The 18,232-nt window shown below is 45.1% G+C and overlaps 1 protein-coding gene across 1 annotated transcript in view; it reads left to right on the top strand.

Annotated features, from left to right (window-relative positions):
- The window catches only part of RAB7A (RAB7A, member RAS oncogene family), an 88,992-nt gene that overhangs the window by 63,223 nt on the left and 7,537 nt on the right, over positions 1 to 18,232 (top strand). The window contains exons 2-4 of the mRNA XM_033210877.1: positions 4,963 to 5,023; positions 7,538 to 7,664; positions 16,829 to 17,047. Of these exons, the coding sequence (XP_033066768.1) occupies positions 4,971 to 5,023; positions 7,538 to 7,664; positions 16,829 to 17,047 (399 nt within the window). The 5' untranslated portion in view covers positions 4,963 to 4,970. The remainder of the gene's footprint in view (positions 1 to 4,962; positions 5,024 to 7,537; positions 7,665 to 16,828; positions 17,048 to 18,232) is intronic.

Genomic DNA, 18,232 nt, shown 5'->3' with positions numbered 1-18,232 from the left:
CATTCTCCTGCCTCAGCCTCCGGAGCAGCTGGGACTACAGGTGCCCGCCACCTCGCCCGACTAGTTTTTTTTGTATTTTTTTTTTTAGTAGAGACGGGGTTTCACAGTGTTAGCCAGGATGGTCTCGATCTCCTGACCTCATGATCCGCCCATCTCAGCCTCCCAAAGTGCTGGGATTACAGGCTTGAGCCACCGCACCCGGCCTGCTTTTTTCTTTTTTTAAGACAGTTTCGCTCTTGTTGCCCAGGCTGGAGTGCAGTGGTGTGATCTCAGCTCACTGAAACGTCCGCCTCCTGAGTTCAAGCGATTCTCCTGCCTCAGCCTTTCTAGTAGCTGGGATTAGATGCCCTCCACTACAACAGCTAAGTTTTTGTATTTTTGGTAGAGACAGTGATGTTGGCCAGGCTAGTCTCGAACTCCTGGCCTCTGGCGATCCACCCTCTTCAGCCTCCCAAAGTGCTGGGATTATAGGCGTGAGCCACCACGCCTGGCCAAAACTTTGCTTTTGACTCAGTAATCCCATCCCTAAACAGTATCCGTGAGTTACAGTTGACAAAATCCTTTCCTTGCATGAGAATTTGACCTTTGTTTAACTTTCTAGCTCTGTTTCCCTGGGAGCTAGATAAGGCAGAATGTCACATTTGTTGCTGGGCATGGTTCCTTATGGTAAAATGTCCTCTGGTTGGTAAATTACATTTGGACAGGAAAGAGCCATGGATACCTGATGGGCCACCAGGCTTTTGTTTCATGGAACACAGTGACTCTCCTGGGGATGTCCTTATGGGGAGCCTAAGGAGCTGTCAAAAGAGATACTGGCACCCCCAAGATTGAGCGTTCTAAGTCAAGGTATTGAGTCAACACAGTCTCCTTGTGCCTGAGCCATCTTCTGTATGGACTCTTGAAAGAACTTCAGCTGCTGATGACCTGCCACTGCCCTGCCTGCCAGCTGTGTCTCTGTCCCAGTCCTTCTCAGTGGACTTGTGCCAAATATGGCCTGTGATGGTCTTATGAGTCAGAATCTAGGAAGATCTACCCACCCCTCAACCCCCACATAGGTGTTGCTTTATCTCAAGGAAGTAATCCCACAGATTACAGCATTTTTTCCAAATTTTTGTTATATTAATAAATAAAGAGCAGGAATGGCTATTTAAATGCTTAATTCACTCAGAGAGGTATTAGACATTAAGACGTAAGGTGGCCTCATGGTCACTGCTTTGTGACACATGTGGATAGAGACTCAAAGGGAAGGAAGCAAACGTGAATTCTCTCGTGGGAGTGTGGAGGTTGAAGTGTGTTTCCTGTTTCTTTTCTTTTTAATATTATTAAACAACATTGGTACACCAGTGAAACGTATTAACAAAGCAAGTTATGCAAATCCCTTTTCCCATTCTCAAAATCAGTCACTTTCATAAATATTCTCCAAATATCTTTGCAGATCCTTTTATCATCTTTTTATCTCTTTTCTTTTTGAAACAGAGTCTTGCTCTGTCGCCCAGGCTGGAGTGCAGTGGCATGATCTCGGCTCACTGCAACCTCTGCCTCCTGGATTTAACCGATTCTCCTGCCTCAGCCTCCCGAGTAGCTGGGACTACAGGTGCGCACCACCATGCCTGGTTATTTTTTTTGTGTATTTAGTAGAGACAGAGTTTCACTATATTGGCCAGGCTGGTCTTGAACTACTGACCTCAAGTGATCCACCTGCCTCAGCCTCCCAAAGTGCTGGCATTACAGGTGTGAACCACCATACCCAGCCTTTTTTTCCCTTCCCCACCAGTCACTGCAACGTCTGCCTTCTGGGTTCAAGCGATTTTCCTGCCTCAGTCTCCGGCGTAGCTGGAATTACAAGTGCCCGCCCAGCTAATTTTTTTTTTTTTTGAGACGGAGTCTTGCTCTGCCACCCAGGCTGGAGTGCAGTGGCCGGATCTCAGCTCACTGCAAGCTCCGCCTCCCGGGTTTACGCCATTCTCCTGCCTCAGCCTCCCGAGTAGCTGGGACTACAGGCGCCCGCCTCGTCGCCCCGCTAGTTTTTTGTATTTTTAAGTAGAGACAGGGTTTCACCGTATTAGCCAGGATGGTCTCGATCTCCTGACCTCGTGATCCGCCCGTCTCGGCCTCCCAAAGTGCTGGGATTACAGGCTTGAGCCACCGCGCCCGGCTTTTTTTTTTTTTTTTGAGACGGAGTCTCGCTCTGTCGCCCGGGCTGGAGTGCAGTGGCCGGATCTCAGCTCACTGCAAGCTCCGCCTCCCGGGTTCCCGCCATTCTCCTGCCTCAGCCTCCCAAGTAGCTGGGACTACAGGCCCCCGCCACCTCGCCCGGCTAGTTTTTTGTATTTTTCGTAGAGACGGGGTTTCACCGTGTTAGCCAGGATGGTCTCGATCTCCTGACCTCGTGATCCGCCCGTCTCGGCCTCCCAAAGTGCTGGGATTACAGGCTTGAGCCACCGCGCCTGGCCTTTTTTTTTTTTTTTTGAGACAGAGCCTCACACTGTCACCCAGGCTGGAGTGGAGTGGCATGATCTTGGCTCATTGCAACCTCCGCCTCTTGGGTTCAAACGATTCTCCTGCCTCAGCCTCCTGAGTAGCTGGGATTACAGGCACGTGCCACCATGCCCGGCTAATTTTGTTTTGTTTTTTGTTTTTTTGAGATAGAGTCTCACTCTGTTGCCTAGGCTGGAGTGCAGTGGTGTGATCTCGTCTCACTGCAACTTCCGCCTCCCGGGTTCAAGCAATTCTCCTGCCTCAGCCTCCCGAGTAGCTGGGACTATAGGCGCGTGCCACCACGCCCAGCTGATTTTTCATATTTTTAGTAGAAACGGGGTTTCACCATGTTAGCCAGACTGGTCTTGATCTCCTGATGTCATGATCCACCCACCTCAGCCTCCCAAAGTGCTGGGATTACAGGCACGAGCCACCGCGCCCAGCAATTTTTGTATTTTTAGTAGAGAAAGGGTTTCATCATGTTGGCCAGGCTGGTCTTGAACTCCTGAACTTGTAATCCACCCGCCTCAGCCTCCCAAAGTGCTGTGATTACAGGCGTGAGCCACCGCGCCTAGCCTTTCCTATTTTTAGTAGAGACGGAGTTTCGCCATGTTGGCCAGGCTGGTCTCGAAATCTGACCTCATGATTCGCCCGCCTCGGCCTCGCCTTCTTTCGATTTGAAACTTTTGCCACCACTATCATCATCTGATCTCTATCTTGAAATGTGATACCAGACTTTAGAGTGTGACATTTAAACTTTGACCAGTCAAAGCAGTCCCTGGGGAGAAAGGTAGGGGAATAGTGGGGCTCCACATATAATGAATAGTTTGGGGTATACCTCTCAGTGCTGATTATCATGGAAGACAGAACTCCAAGTCATCTTATACTGCCCCTAACTAGCACTAGTAAGAACTTTCTAGGTAAATGCTGGTGGGCTGAGATAACAGTGTCTTCACAGTCCAGCCATGGGCATGAGGCTTTTGGCAGAGAAACAGCTTGACCCTTTGCGTAGGTCATGGGACCTGGGGTATTTGCCTAGCAAACCATCCTCTAGTCTGGCTTCTATTCTCATACTGTCCTTGTAGCCAGAAACAGACTCTGAAGCCGTCGAGGATGGTCACTTTCAAGAGCGTAGGCCTTGTTACCAAATCCTGCCCTGTAGGACAGTAGTGAGGTCTGATACTTCCTTTTAGTTAGTGGTCTTGGGTGTAATACCACCTGTTGAGAAAAAGAACAATTGACAGCCAAGCATCTGGAAAGAGGGGGATAACTGGATAACCTTGCCTAGGAGCTGTGACCTGCTGCTTCTCTCACTGTCTTCTGGACTCTGTGTTCTGTTACTCATCTCTGTATTTGGCATACCTTAAGATGGTAGTAGCCAGTATTTACTAATCATCTACTGTTTTCTAGTCACTGTCCTGAGCATTTTATTCATTCGGTCTTCACAGCATTCTTAGGACATAAGAGCTATCATCTCTATATTCCCTATTCCAACAGAGAAATTAAATGACTAGCCCAAGGTCATTTAGCTAAATTAATAAGCGGCAAAACCAGAATAGAAATCCCTGTGGCCTGGGTTCGTATCTGCTGCTTAAGTCACTCCCACTGTAGGCACTGCTGTCAGCCTTGCCTTCAAAAGTTAGGTGGTTAAAGAGGAAACTAACAAGTAGTTCTTCTGAATCCCATTCATTTTCTGGAAGTCACTGAGTCAGACCCTGGCAAATGAGAGGCAATTACGACAGGAGCCCTGTCTTGATGAGTAGATAGACCATGCTGTGGCAAGTCCTAGAAGACAGTTGAGCAGAGATCAGGCATTTTTCACATCTTCTGGTCATGAGTAGACAAGGCTGCCTGAAAGACTTCCTGGAAAAGGGTAGTCCGTAGAGCTGCAGAGTCAAGTATTATTCAGACGGTACCCAACATTTAATAAAGTTCTACTTGGTGTTGAGCATACAATGGGGAATAAAACTGTCTTCATGGAGATTATTAGAAAAGGAGAGAACAGATTAACATAGTACATAAAAATGTCAATTAGTGGTAAGTGCTCTGAAGAAAAAGCAAGCAGAGTAGTGGGATAGAGAGCAAATGAGGGGTTATGCTGCTTTAGATAAAGCGATCACTTCTTTGAGAAAGTGATACTGAAGCAGTGACCTGAATGAAGCAAGGACCAAGCTGTTGAGTAAGTTGGAGCATTAGTTCAAATTGCCGATTCAATTGATCCGCCACCCAAGCAAGAGAATACATTCTCTCCAACAGCTTGCAGGGGCCGGATCGCCGTCCTGTGCTGTTCTGCCTAGCTCTTGGGTCCAGAGTTCTGGTGAATGATACTGTTCTTTGTCAGGGCCCCCTGGGTGGAAAGAAGATAACTAGAAGGAAGGCTCAGGGCGCCGCACTCTCGGGGCTGCTAAGACGTTTGTGCAAGGGAGGTATTTTGCCTTGGTGTTTCCATCACACTCACAGTTATTTCTCCTTTTCCCCCTTTAGTTTGAAGGATGACCTCTAGGAAGAAAGTGTTGCTGAAGGTTATCATCCTGGGAGATTCTGGGTAAGTTTCTCGTGAATTTGAGCTAACAGATTGGCTCAGAGCTAAGCCTCTCTGCTGCGGAGCCCACACTGTCTGTACTGCCACTTCCTGCTTTCTTAGTGGAGGCTTAGGGCCTTACATATTTCCCTGCATGGCAGAAATTTAGATGATCCCTTGTTACATAACCTTTTGTTCCTGGTTTTTAGCATGATTTTTATGGGGAGCAGATGACTATTTGAACTCAACTAAGGATAGGCATTTTCATGGAATCCCTTTTCTCCAAGCCAGCCAGGCTGGGGAGTCTTCCTTACGTAGATGTATTGCCATTGGCATCTGGCCTAGCAGATGTGTGTTCTTAGTGTACCATACAGTATCCTCCTGCTGCTGTGCCTGCTTCAGGTCTATCTGCAAAAGAGCCTGGGATGGCAGAACTGGGTTCTGATTCTAGATGTGCCACTAACCATGTAGCTCACTCTAATGGCTCTTAAGATTCTGTGGTAGGTTTGGTGAGGTGGCTCATGCCCATAATCTCAGTGCTTTGGAGGCTGAGGGGAGGATTGCTTGAGCCCAGGAGTTTGAGACCTGTCTCTACAAAAAAAAATTTAGCTAGGTGCCGTACCTGGTAGTCCCAGCTTCTGGGGAGGCCGAGGCGAGAGGATGGCTTGAGCCCAGGAGTTTGAGGCTGTAGCAAGCTATGATCATGCCGTTGCACTGCAGCCTGAGTGACAGAGCAAGACCCCAACTCTTAAAATAAAAAGATTCTGTGGTAGGCTTTTCAGACTTGGCATCTGAAGGGACCCATGAAAGCTTTGACTCATTGGAAGCTTATATATTTTTAAAAATAACAACAATAGCAAATGCAGGTGTGCTTCTTTAGTCCAAAGTCCCCTGTCTTTCCTTTGAAAAGCCAGAGGTTTTTTTATCTTGACTGGCTTATTTGAATCACCTGAAGAACCTTTTTTTGTATGCATGTGAGAGACAGGGTCTCGCCCTGTTGCCCAGACTAGAGTGAATGGTGCAATCACAGCTTATTGCAGCCTCAACCTCCTGGGCTCAAGTGATCCTCCCACCTCAGCCTCCAGAGTAGCTGGGACCACAAGTATGCGCTACCACTCTTTGTATTTTTTGTAGAGACAGAGTTTCACCATGTTGCCCAGGCTGGTCTCAAACTCCTGCGCTCAAGCAATCCACTCGTCTCAACCTCCCAAAGTGCTGGGATTACAGGCTTGAGCCACCATGCCCAGCCTTTGAAGAACCTTTTATTCGCTAGCATTTGCCCAGCCCCAGACCAGTGGGCTAGGGCCTAAATTTGTGCTGTCTTTCCTACCCCGCAACTCCATCCCTGTCGGGATGGAAAGATAGTGCTTTTAGGCCTGCCTTACTCAAATGTGTGCAAAAAGTCTCACCGAGCCCTTGTTTGATTCCAGGTTTTGCCACCTCTCCCCTTGGAGATTCTGGCTCAGGTGGTCTGGGTTGGAAAACACTGCTTTAGGCTGTTTAGGTACCTCCAGGTTCTTTAACACAAATATGAACATGTTCCTTTGTGGCAAAGGAAGGTGATATCACTGGGTATTTGGAAGGTTTTTGCATTATCTTTAGGTTGCCTTAACCTCATCACACAAAAATCACATATTGTCTCTTGCTGAGTTTTCTTACTGGAAAACATATTTGGTGGAGTATTCTTTGAAGTATGTTTGGTTTGGTGATATATTTGTGCTTTTTCTGCTTCAGATTTTAAACTTTAAAGCAGCAAATTGTCTGAGTGGTATATGTCTGCTCAAAGCCAAGGTCTTCCTCCTGGTGTTACTTCATCAAGCTAAATAGCAGCCACTAAATGGAGAAACATCTAAGATAGCAGGGATACTGTTGGAATAGCAGAGCAGTCTTATTAGTGAAGCTTCTTTTTTTTTTTTTTTTTTTTTTGAGGCGGAGTCTCGCTCTGTCGCCCGGACTGGAGTGCAGTGGCCGGATCTCAGCTCACTGCAAGCTCCGCCTCCCAGGTTTAGGCCATTCTCCTGCCTCAGCCTCCCGAGTAGCTGGGACTACAGGCGCTCGCCACCTCGCCCGGCTAGTTTTTTTGTATTTTTAGTAGAGACGGGGTTTCACCGTGTTAGCCAGGATGGTCTCGATCTCCTGACCTCGTGATCCGCCCGTCTCGGCCTCCCAAAGTGCTGGGATTACAGGCTTGAGCCACGGCGCCCGGCCGTGAAGCTTCTTTTAGAAGGAGTGTATTTGCTGGCATCCTTCTAGAATGGGAAAAATAATACTAGGCTCTACAATTTGACCTGGCTGTGCCAAAACATGTAAGCAGCTTTTCCACATCTGCCACACATCTGTACCCTGTATTTTTACCCAGAGAGAAAGCACAAAACTTCAAAAGTGTAATGCTGGGAAGGCTACTGGCATTGCCCTTTGCTGTGAGAGCAGTTTCTTGTCCTTCAGGTCAGGCAGATTCTTTTAAATGCTTCAAGTAATTCATGTCAGTTTCAGGACCTTCCTATTTGACTTATGCTTGTGGTTTTTCTCCAATTTCAGAGTCGGGAAGACATCACTCATGAACCAGTATGTGAATAAGAAATTCAGCAATCAGTACAAAGCCACAATAGGAGCTGACTTTCTGACCAAGGAGGTGATGGTGGATGACAGACTAGTCACAATGCAGGTAAGCATATGTCTTGGCTGTGCTAACCAGGCCTTGATAGTTCCTTTAGTCTTAATCTTTCCTCATGCGTAGACATTTTCCTTCCCTGTTCTTCAAATCTTATTATCCTGTTTGTAGATAATTGGCTGATACTCAGTTAAATTTGAATTTCAGATCAATAGTGAATACTTTTTTAGTATACTTCTTGTATATCTCAGATACAACTTGCTAAGATACACTAAAATTTCTTCTTTTTTAAAAAAAACTCAGATTTATCCTGTCTTGTTTTTTGTTGTTTTTGGTTTTGTTTGCTAAATTTGGCAACCTGCAGGTCTCTATCTTGTGTTTCTCTTGACATCCTTGCCCAGTACTTTAGGTAAACATCTTTGTCTCACCTCAGTAGTGAGACATAAAGTTTCTTTATTTTTTTGACTTTCTATTTAATACGTAACTTCAAGAGTTGTGTGTCTATTGAGCCAATCTGTTTTTTTTTTTTTTTTATGTATCAGCTTATTAATCTTTCAAGGGTTTCCCTTTCAACAGTTAGGATAAGATGTAGATTCTTTCATATGACTTGTTGAAAAGCCTTCACATTCTGGCTATAAACTATTATTCCTTTTTTTTTCCCCATTGAGTCATTTTGTTTGTATACATGTATTACATCCCTAGAAAAGAACCCGAGGAATGGATACCTTGAGCCCAGGAGTTCGAGCCTGCAGTGAACTGTGACTGCTCCATTATACTCCAGCCTGGGTGATGGAGTGAGACCCTGTCACTAAATTAAAAAAAAATAAAAATAAAAGAATCCCATGATTTTCCCTCCTGTATTTTCATCTCTTTCTTCATGGTCCGTGATGCCAACTGAGGTTGTCAGTACAACCTGACTTTGAAACCAAACTATTGGGATAGGAGTAGATTATTCTGTCACTTTTCTGGATCTTTGAGTTGCACATCAAATCTGGGGCCATTCATTCCAGTTTTAACCTGCCTGTGAGGTTCACAGTAATTTTCTCAGCTCTGTGATCACCAGTGATTTCAATTTTTCAATGTGATCATGTTTCGTCTTCACACTTAGAACCAGACCATGACTTGGGAGCAGAGCCTAATAAGAACCTGGTGTTTGCCTTTGAGAGCATCAGCCAAGACATTCCTGCACACCATTATGGAGGCAAGGAAAGATGGTAGAAATAGCTGTTACTTTTTTTTGTCTCCTTCCAGTCCTTCCGAATCATGTGCTGCTCTTAACAGACTTGTGTTGGTGGATATGTCTCTGCTTCCAGCAGGGCCTGTATACCCACCGGAAGTCTCCAACTTTTCGCTCAGATCTTTTGAAACTTCTTTCTGTGTGGCAGTTGTTCTTTCCTACATGCTTCTAGAGGCAAATACAATTCCAGTCCCATTGTAGTCCTAGCAAGTACCTGGCAGATAGTGGCGGCTCGCTGAAATGTGTGAGTGATGTAGGTTAAAGGTAGAAGTTTGTACATGTGTTGACCTCGAGCAGTGGCATGCTCCTAGAGGATCAGGACTCTTAATTGACACTTCTAGGACAGAGCTAGTATGAATCTCTCATCCTCACCTTACCTATACACATACACCTAGAGATCTTCAAAATGTAACTGCAGTTTAAGCAAGTCAAGCTTGAGAGTAGAACTGGAAAACCTTGGCCCAAGGAATTGGCAAAGCTTGTGTCTGCAGTTGTTGGAGAATCTCAGTCCCACTATCCACATGTACAGAAATCTTTGTCTCAAAGGATTTAACATAAATCCCTGTCAATCCTGGCAAAAACAAGGGTAAGACCACTCTGTAGGGACATTTACTACCGCAGGAGAGAAGATGAGTTCATAACCACATGAGGAAATAATGTGCCACAAGAGATGTTCACAATGACTAGAGATGTTCTAAAAAGAAATAGAAACCATAATGGAAAGGGATACTATAAAAAAATGAGGATATGGAAAACTTAGAACTTCAAGAAGTGAAAAAAATAGTATTGAAATAAGCTAAATGAACAGTTAAACTATAGATTAAATGCAGCTGAAAAAAGCAGTAAGCCATAAGAGCTGAGCATATTTTCTAAAAGAAGACTTAAAATTGTGAAGACCGAAAAGCAAAATCTTAAGAGCAACTATAGAAAAAAAGACATGACTTACAAAGGAACAACAGACTGACAAATTCTCAACAGAAGGCAGAAGGGAGTAGAATAACTTCAGGGAGCTGGGGTAAAGGCCCATCTGAAGATTCTCCATGTGTCGCAGCAAGACTCAGACTGCCTTTTGCTCAGGAAAAATAGAAATTCTCCAGCTGAACTGTGGTTTTGATAGCCATGTGGGCCAGCGAATACAGAAATCAGAGTTCGGCCCCTGCTGGGTGGGGGTTGTCCTAACAGTCCCGTCTGTGTTACTAAGCTGGGACCTTGGAGTGCTGCACCCCTGAAGTCAACCCCATCAGGAGATCCACAGGGCCCTGAGTGAGGTGAGGAAAGAGTGGAAAAAGATAACAAGTTCCCAAGAGATTGAAGCAAAGGATGGCCCTTGTGCTCTTGTAGCCAGCTTCAGATACTAGAAGTAAATGAAAATCATTGTTTGTGGACAAAGGCATCATTATCCTGATCTTGAGGAATCCTCATGTGTTTTTCGAGGGCTTTTAGCAGCTTACAGTAAAATATTATCAAAATAAGAAAACAAGGCACCACAAGAAAGAACCAGTGAAAAACTTGCCTGGTAATTCCAGAGTGTTTTTTTTTTTTTTTTTGAGATGGAGTCTCACTCTGTCGCCCAGGCTGGAGTGCAGTGGTCGGATCTCAGCTCATTGCAAGCTCCGCCTCCCGGGTTCACGCCATTCTCCTGCCTCAGCCTCCCGAGTAGCTGGGACTACAGGCGCCCACCACCTCGCCCGGCTAGTTTTTTGTATTTTTTAGTAGAGATGGGGTTTCACCATGTTAGCCAGGATAGTCTCGATCTCCTGACCTCGTGATCCGCCCGTCTCGGCCTCCCAAAGTGCTGGGATTACAGGTTTGAGCCACCGCGCCCGGCACAGAGTGTTTTTTATATTTAAAGAAATATGGAGCATACAGAGTTTGTTATATGAGATGAATAAATCCTAGAGAACTGTACAGCATAGTGCCTGTAGTTAACAATACTATATTGTACACTTAAAATTTTGCATGCTGAATGCAGTGGCTCATGCCTGTAATCCTAGTGCTTTGGGAGGCCAAGAGAGGAGTTCCAGACTAGCCTGGGCAAAATAGCAACATTTCATCTCTACAAAAAAATTTTTTAAAAAGAATGTACTTATTTTAAGTGTTCTTATCACAAAAAGTAATAATAAGAGGATGGGGAGAACCTTTTGATGAGTAGGTTTGTGGCCTACATTGTAATGATGGTTTTCTTTCCAAACTCATTGAGTTCTGTGCATTAGATTATTAGATATGTGCACCTTTGTATGTCAGCCATACCTCACTAAAGGGGCTTTGGTTAAATATAAGATCATCTTTTAATCTGCAGAGAAGAAACGAAACAGTTAACATTGATGTGGGGAGAAAATGAAGCACAATCAGTGAAATTTGGAAATTCAGAGAATGCTGCTAAAGCACAGCAGATTGGCCACACCAGAAAAGTGTTGGAAGAATGAAAGAAAAATGGCAGGAAATATGAAAGAGATAAGTGAAAGTGAGAAGGTTGGACCTACTTTTAATCAGTCTCAGAAGGTGTAAAGAGAGAATAATAGATCAGAGATGATATTTGCTGAGGATTTTCCAGAACTGATGTGGCACCAGTCCACTGACTCAGGAAGCCCAAATTCCAGGAAGGATAAATAAAAAGAATTCTGTTAAGTCATAGTGAAATTTAAAAAAAAAAAAAAAAAAAAAAAAAAAAGACTTAAAAATAGACTGAGGAAAACTTGACAAGCACAGCACTGAGGCTGCCAGGTGACTCTTGGCAGTAGCAGCAGAACCCAGCAGGCAGTGGGGTATGTTGGGAAAGAGACGGGCAGCACAGTGTTCTGTCTCTGCTGAAATAACCCTCCTGAATGAAAGAGTACGTCTTTAAGGGCTAGTGGCAGAAGTTCTAAAGGATAACTCCAGGCAGAAAGTGATTTCACATAGATAGGTCTGAAGGAAGAACACTTCAGTAGTATACTTGTATCTATTTTTGGAATCATGAGTATGTAACTTCCAAAGTAATACGAGGAAACAAAGATCAGAACTATATAATCTAATGTATAGGGAAATATTAGTGACTGCTGTGTTTCTTGTTTTTTAAAGTTCTCTATACTGTTCAGAAAGAATCTGGAAATTGATTAGTATCTTAGATGGAATCAAATAGGCATGAAAAATTTCCACGGAACATATTGTGAGTTCATAGTAATTTGAACAGTGATATTAGTACAGTGATACACAGAGCACAGGAACAGAGGGCACAGGGTGCACCTCTCTGGTAATACATGGGGAGAAGGGTGTTGTAGGGTGTGTATTATTTATTTATTTATTTATTTATTTATTTTTGGGGCGGAGTCTCACTCTGTCGCCCAAGCTGGAGTGCAGTGGCGTAATCTTGGCTCACTGCAACCTCTGTCTCTCGGGTTCAAGTGATTCTCCTGCCTCAGCCTCCCGAGTAGCTGGGACTACCGGTGAATGCCACCACATCCAGCTAATTTTTTGTATTTTTAGTAGAGATGGGGTTTCACCATGTTAGCCAGGGTGGTCTTGATCTCCTGACCTCATGATCCAGCCACCTCAGCCTCCCAAAGTGCTGAGATTACAGGCGTGAGCCACCACGCCCAGCCTATTTTTTATTTTTTTTGAGACAGGAGTCTTGCTGTCGCCCAGGCTGGAGTGCAGTGGCCTGATCTCGGCTCACTGCAACCTCCACCTCCCCAATTGAGGTGATTCTCCTGCCTCAGCCCTCTGAGTAGCTGGGATTACAGGCACCTGTCACCATGCCCGGGTAATTTTTTGTATTTTTTTTTTTTTAGTAGAGATGGGGGTTTCATCATGTTGGCCAGGCTGGTCTCGAACTCCCGACCTCAGGTGATCCACCCACCTCAACCTCCCAAAGTGTTGAGATTACAGGCGTGAGCCACTGCAGGTAGGGTAAATAAGTGGGACCAGGACAGAGCTTTACATTCTAGCTTGGGGGAACCAGAGGATTCAAGACCTGAAGGTGGAAAAAATACAAAGTGAAAACTTTAAAAATGAAAATAGTGAATACTTTTCCCCTCTGGCATTTGAAAGTACAGAAAGTACAAATCGCTGGGTGAGGTGGCTCAAGTCTGTAATCCCAGCACTTTGGGAGGCCGAGACGGGTGGATCATGAGGTCAGGAGATCGAGACCATCATGGCTAACATGGTGAAACCCTGACTGTACTAAAAAAAATACAAAAAGCGCCGGGTGCGGTGGCTCAAGCCTGTAATCCCAGCACTTTGGGAGGCCGAGACGGGCGGATCACGAGGTCAGGAGATCGAGACCATCCTGGCTAACATGGTGAAACCCCGTCTCTACTAAAAAATACAAAAAACTAGCCGGGCAAGGTGGCGGGCGCCTGTAGTCCCAGCTACCCGGAAGGCTGAGGCAGGAGAATGGCGTAAACCCGGGAGGCGGAGCTTGCAGTGAGCTGAGATCCGGCCACTGCACTCCAGCCTGGGCGACACAGCCAGACTCTGTCTCAAAAAAAAAAACAAAAAGCTAGCCAGGCGAGGTGGCGGGCACCTGTAGTCCCAGCTACTCGGGAGGCTGAGGCAGGAGAATGGCGTAAACCCGGGAGGTGGAACTTGCAGTGAGCCAAGATCCCGCCACTGCACTCCAGCCTGGGTGACAGAGCAAGACTCCGTCTCAAAAAAAAAAAAAAAAGAAAGTACAAATCATAAAATGTTGAAGATTGATAATAGATTACATTAAACATCTGTATAACAAGATTCCCAGACTAACAAAAACAAACCACACAAGCAGGTGAAAAAGATGATAATGCCTGGCCGGGCGCGGTGGCTCAAGCCTGTAATCCCAACACTTGGGGAGGCCGAGACGGGCAGATCACGAGGTCAGGAGATCGAGACCATCCTGGCTAACACGGTGAAACCCCGTCTTCACTAAAAATACAAAAAACTAGCCGGGCGAGGTGGCGGCGCCTGTAGTCCCAGCTACTCGGGAGGCTGAGGCAGGAGAATGGCGTGAACCCGGGAGGCGGAGCTTGCAGTGAGCTGAGATCTGGCCACTGCACTCCAGCCTGGGTGACAGAGCGAGACTCTGTCTCAAAAAAAAAAAAAAAAAAAGATGATAATGCCTAATAGTATCCAAGCAGTAAGCAACCTGGTGGATGCTAGAATATAGGGAGTTAAACAGCCTCAGGTTGATGGTAGGAGTGTAGTAATGAGTACAACCTTTTCAGTAGAAACTGCCACTCTGTTCCCCAGTGTTGAACGTACACTTATGCAGCAACAGTCTGAGTGTATGGCCTAGAGAAACTTCATGTCTGGGCATGACGTCTGAGGTGTAACGAGAGTTATCATTGCAGCCTTGCATGGGTAGTGAAAAACTGCAAATAACTCAAATGATCTGGGAAACTAAATGTAGTGTGTTAAGGCAATGAAATATTATATAACTGTTAACTTTTGGGAGTGAAAAAAGACAAGTTGCAAAAAGCTGTACAGAATGATACTATTTATGTAAGGTATCTCTTCAGGAGCATTTGCTTGTGGTAAAGAAGGCAGAAAATGCAATGGGGGAAGCGTTAACTCTTGGAAAAAATGGATTAAAATAACAGTGTTAATTTTTGTAACATCAGAGTATTGGGTAGATAGTTATAAGGGTATAATTTTAAATGGAGAAAACAAAACATTTTGAGACAAGCAGGTTGGCTGGTTTCCTGTTTTGATGTAGTCTAGAGAAAAAGAACAAAAGCCCCTTACTCAAGCTGTAGCTTACCTAACTTCCAGACAATCAGCAGCAAAAAATCCCAAGAAACTGTTATCATAAGTTCCTGCTTCATGGGGCTAGGGACGTCGCTGGGCCCCCCCCAGCATGTGCAGTTAGACTTCAACTTATAGTTCTTTTTCCTCATTTTAATGCTAAAAATCACACCCAGGGTGGAGATTTAACCTGCTAGTGCTACACGCAATTTCTGAAGAAGCATGTTTAGCCACTGTGCATGCACTAGAGAAACCCCTCCTATATACATACCCTGACATCACCCCTCCCCATAGGAAGGCCCTTTAAAGTTAACTCCCACACTGCTTTCAGAGAACAGCTGCCCCTTTCCTTTTGCAGTGCTCGCTCACTATGCACAAGCTAAATAAACTTTCACTTTCTCTTTGCTGTTGTGTCTGGTGATCTCTCTTGATTTCTGTCATGGAAGATTCCAAGAACCCAGGTCACTGTTAACAATTTCAATTAAAATATTAAAACATTTAAAGATCACAGTCAGCCATAGGACTGTACTTGTTGATGTTTTGATAAATATGGCCTCTACTTTTGTAAATTCAAAGTTAAATTAATTTTGGTAACTTTCTAGGAACCCATCAACTTGTTGACTTTTCTTTTTGAAAGTATTACTTTGCCTTCTCTGTGTATCTGAGTTCCAGATGATGAATTGGTTCCACCTAACAGTAACAGAGTTCTTATGTAATTCTGCTTGTAGGAGTCTTCCTGAAAAAAAGCCATTTGAAATACAGAAAAAGCTCTCTATGCTAATGTTCATTGCTGAGTTGTTTATAATTATAGTAGATTGGCAACAATATTTTCTTAAAAACAGGAATGAATGGTTCAGTAAATCTGTTGGGCAGCAGTAAAGTCCAATGAACCTGCTCTCCCACATCACCCCATCTGCTGTTGCCAGAGTGCCCTAGTGCCTGACGGGGTAAAGGAGAGGAACGTGGGAGAATGTGGAGAGTGTCACATGTGCAGTTTCCAGTCAGCTCCAGAAAACCTCTCCACGCAAATAACTAGAACAAGACATGAACTCCTTCCTGTGTGAGAGGATGCCAAGTGTTCGTTCATTTGTTTGTTTGTTTGAGAATGGGGTCATTTCTCCACTGACAGAGATGCATACATATTCAGTGTAGAACATTGGATAACCAGGAGAGCACATAAATGAGTACCACCAGCAGCCCTGATCCTGTTTAGTCTACATGTGTGGACTTATTGTATCTGGGGAAGGGAGCATTTAGTGCCCTAACCTGCTGAGAGGCAGTGCAATCATGAGAGATAAATTTGTCTTTTTTGCCCTTCATCCTTATATCTGAGTTGTTATCATGTTTGTCTGGCTCTGTTTGAGTGCCTGTTATGGATCTAGGGCAGTAAGTATACCCAGCCTTGCTCTTAAACCTAGCATGGCAGTGAATGATGTGACCAGCTTAGAGGTGGTCAGTAGTACCTGGTTTAATCTGGTGTGTGTTCTCATTGTCTTTCTCTTGATCTCTTTCTGTCAAGAGTTTTTCATTTGTTTTGTTTTTTAATTGAGGTATAATACAAATGAAATATAACATGCTAATCTTTTTTGTTGTTTAGGCTAACTTTTCTCTTTTTTTTTTGAGACAGAGTTTTGCTCTTGTCGCCCAGGCTAGAGGGTAGTGGCACGATCTCGGCTCACCACAACCTCTACCTCCCGGGTTCAAGAGATTCTCCTGCCTCAGCCTCCCAAGTAGCTGGGATTACAGGCATGCACCACCGCGCCTGGCTAATTTTGTATTTTTAGTTGAGACGGGATTTCTCCATGTTGATCAGGCTGATCTCAAACTCCTGACCTCAGGTTAGCCACTGTGCCTGGCTAGGCAAACTTTTCATACAGTAAAATACATAGATTGAACTGTATCATTTGTGAGTCATCACCTCACTTCCCTGTATTTCCATTGCTCTCAGAAAGTTCCCAGAGTACCTAAGTTTTATTTATAGTTCAGATTTTACACACTTACCTAAATGTGACCACTACTTGGATCAAGATATAAGAAATTTCTAGCGCCCTGGAGATGGACTCAATGTCACCTGCTCATAGACAGACACATACTTACATACAGTATTTGTGAGGATTGTTGCAGATACTCTGGTGCTGAAATTTGCTTCCTGAAGTCTGGTGTCATTTGTCTTTGTGGGTGACCTCACAATCTAACCCATTTCTTCTGGCACCCCCTGCATACATGCTCCTTGTGCTCTGCCTAGCACTCTCCCGAGGAATAAATGTTTTGTCTCTCACAGATATGGGACACAGCAGGACAGGAACGGTTCCAGTCTCTTGGTGTGGCCTTCTACAGAGGTGCAGACTGCTGTGTTCTGGTATTTGATGTGACTGCCCCCAACACATTCAAAACCCTAGATAGCTGGAGAGATGAGTTTCTCATCCAGGCCAGTCCCCGAGATCCTGAAAACTTCCCCTTTGTTGTGTTGGGAAACAAGATTGACCTCGAAAACAGACAAGTAAGTACCAACGATGATGGATATCGTCACAGACACCTGCTCCCGAGGGGCCTTGTGAATTTGGAGGGTTCTCTGCTAAGGTCACATGGCTCTAGGAAGTGCTGGTGGGAGTCTTCATCACCCTATGCCAGCCCTTCAGGCCAACTGCCTTTAAGGACTGGGACCCAGGTGACCTGGGTTAAGTCCCCATCCTGCCCCCAGCTGGCTGTGACTTTGGGCCATTGTCTTGGCTGTCTCAGCTTCAGCTCCCTTTCTGCACTTTGAAGGAGGGAATTCAGTTTTGTCATTCTCAATAGTGCCCTCCCAGTACCTCCAGGCCGTGCCTGGATCTCCATGTGTGCAGAATATTGCTTTGGGCTTTGAGTGAAATTGCTGTACTATAGTTTCAAATATCATTTCTTTTTTTTTTTTTTTTTTTTTTTTTTGAGACGGAGTCTCACTCTGTCACCCAGGCTGGAGTGCAGTGGCCAGATCTCAGCTCACTGCAAGCTCCGCCTCCCGGGTTCACGCCATTCTCCTGCCTCAGCCTCCCGAGTAGCTGGGACTACAGGCGCCGCCATCTCGCCCGGCTAGTTTTTTGTATTTTTAGTAGAAACGGGGTTTCACCGTGTTAGCCAGGATGGTCTCGATCTCCTGACCTTGTGATCCGCCCGTCTCGGCCTCCCAAAGTGCTGGGATTACAGGCTTGAGCCACCGCGCCCGGCCATCAAATATCATTTCTGTTGGAAACATAGACTCTTTGATTAATTACGACTACGTTTATTTCTGACCATGGATCTTTTTTTCCTCCCCTTCCTAAGTGACTTAGTCCTTATCTCTTGGCTGAAAATGGGCTAGGGGTTGGGGAAGGAGTGAGAATGTGTGAGTGGCATGGGTAACATCACACTAACAGTAATGGTAAAGGGACTGTAAACCTTAAGACCAAGCTGCTGGGCATTTCCTGTCCTGGGATCTCTGAGGTCCCAGTAAACACTCATCATTTCTTCCCAGACTGGCTTCTTACTCCATTCACAAATGGCTTTTAAGTATAACTGAGGGTCAGAAGGTATGAGCTGTAGACTGAGACAGGCTTTGAGCTCTCTAGCTGAATCCTAGCTATCCTGACCATAGCCAGCAGGGCGAGTTTGGACGGGTCTACAGGTCTCCTCCAACACCCTCTTTCCCCACATCTGTGTCCTCACCTGT

The sequence above is a fragment of the Trachypithecus francoisi genome, unplaced genomic scaffold, assembly GCF_009764315.1.
Source record: "Trachypithecus francoisi isolate TF-2019V2 unplaced genomic scaffold, Tfra_2.0 Lachesis_group0, whole genome shotgun sequence".
NCBI classification, from domain to species: domain Eukaryota; kingdom Metazoa; phylum Chordata; class Mammalia; order Primates; family Cercopithecidae; genus Trachypithecus; species Trachypithecus francoisi.
Note: the sequence above shows the minus strand (reverse complement) of the source record. Positions and strands in the feature narration are given on the sequence as shown.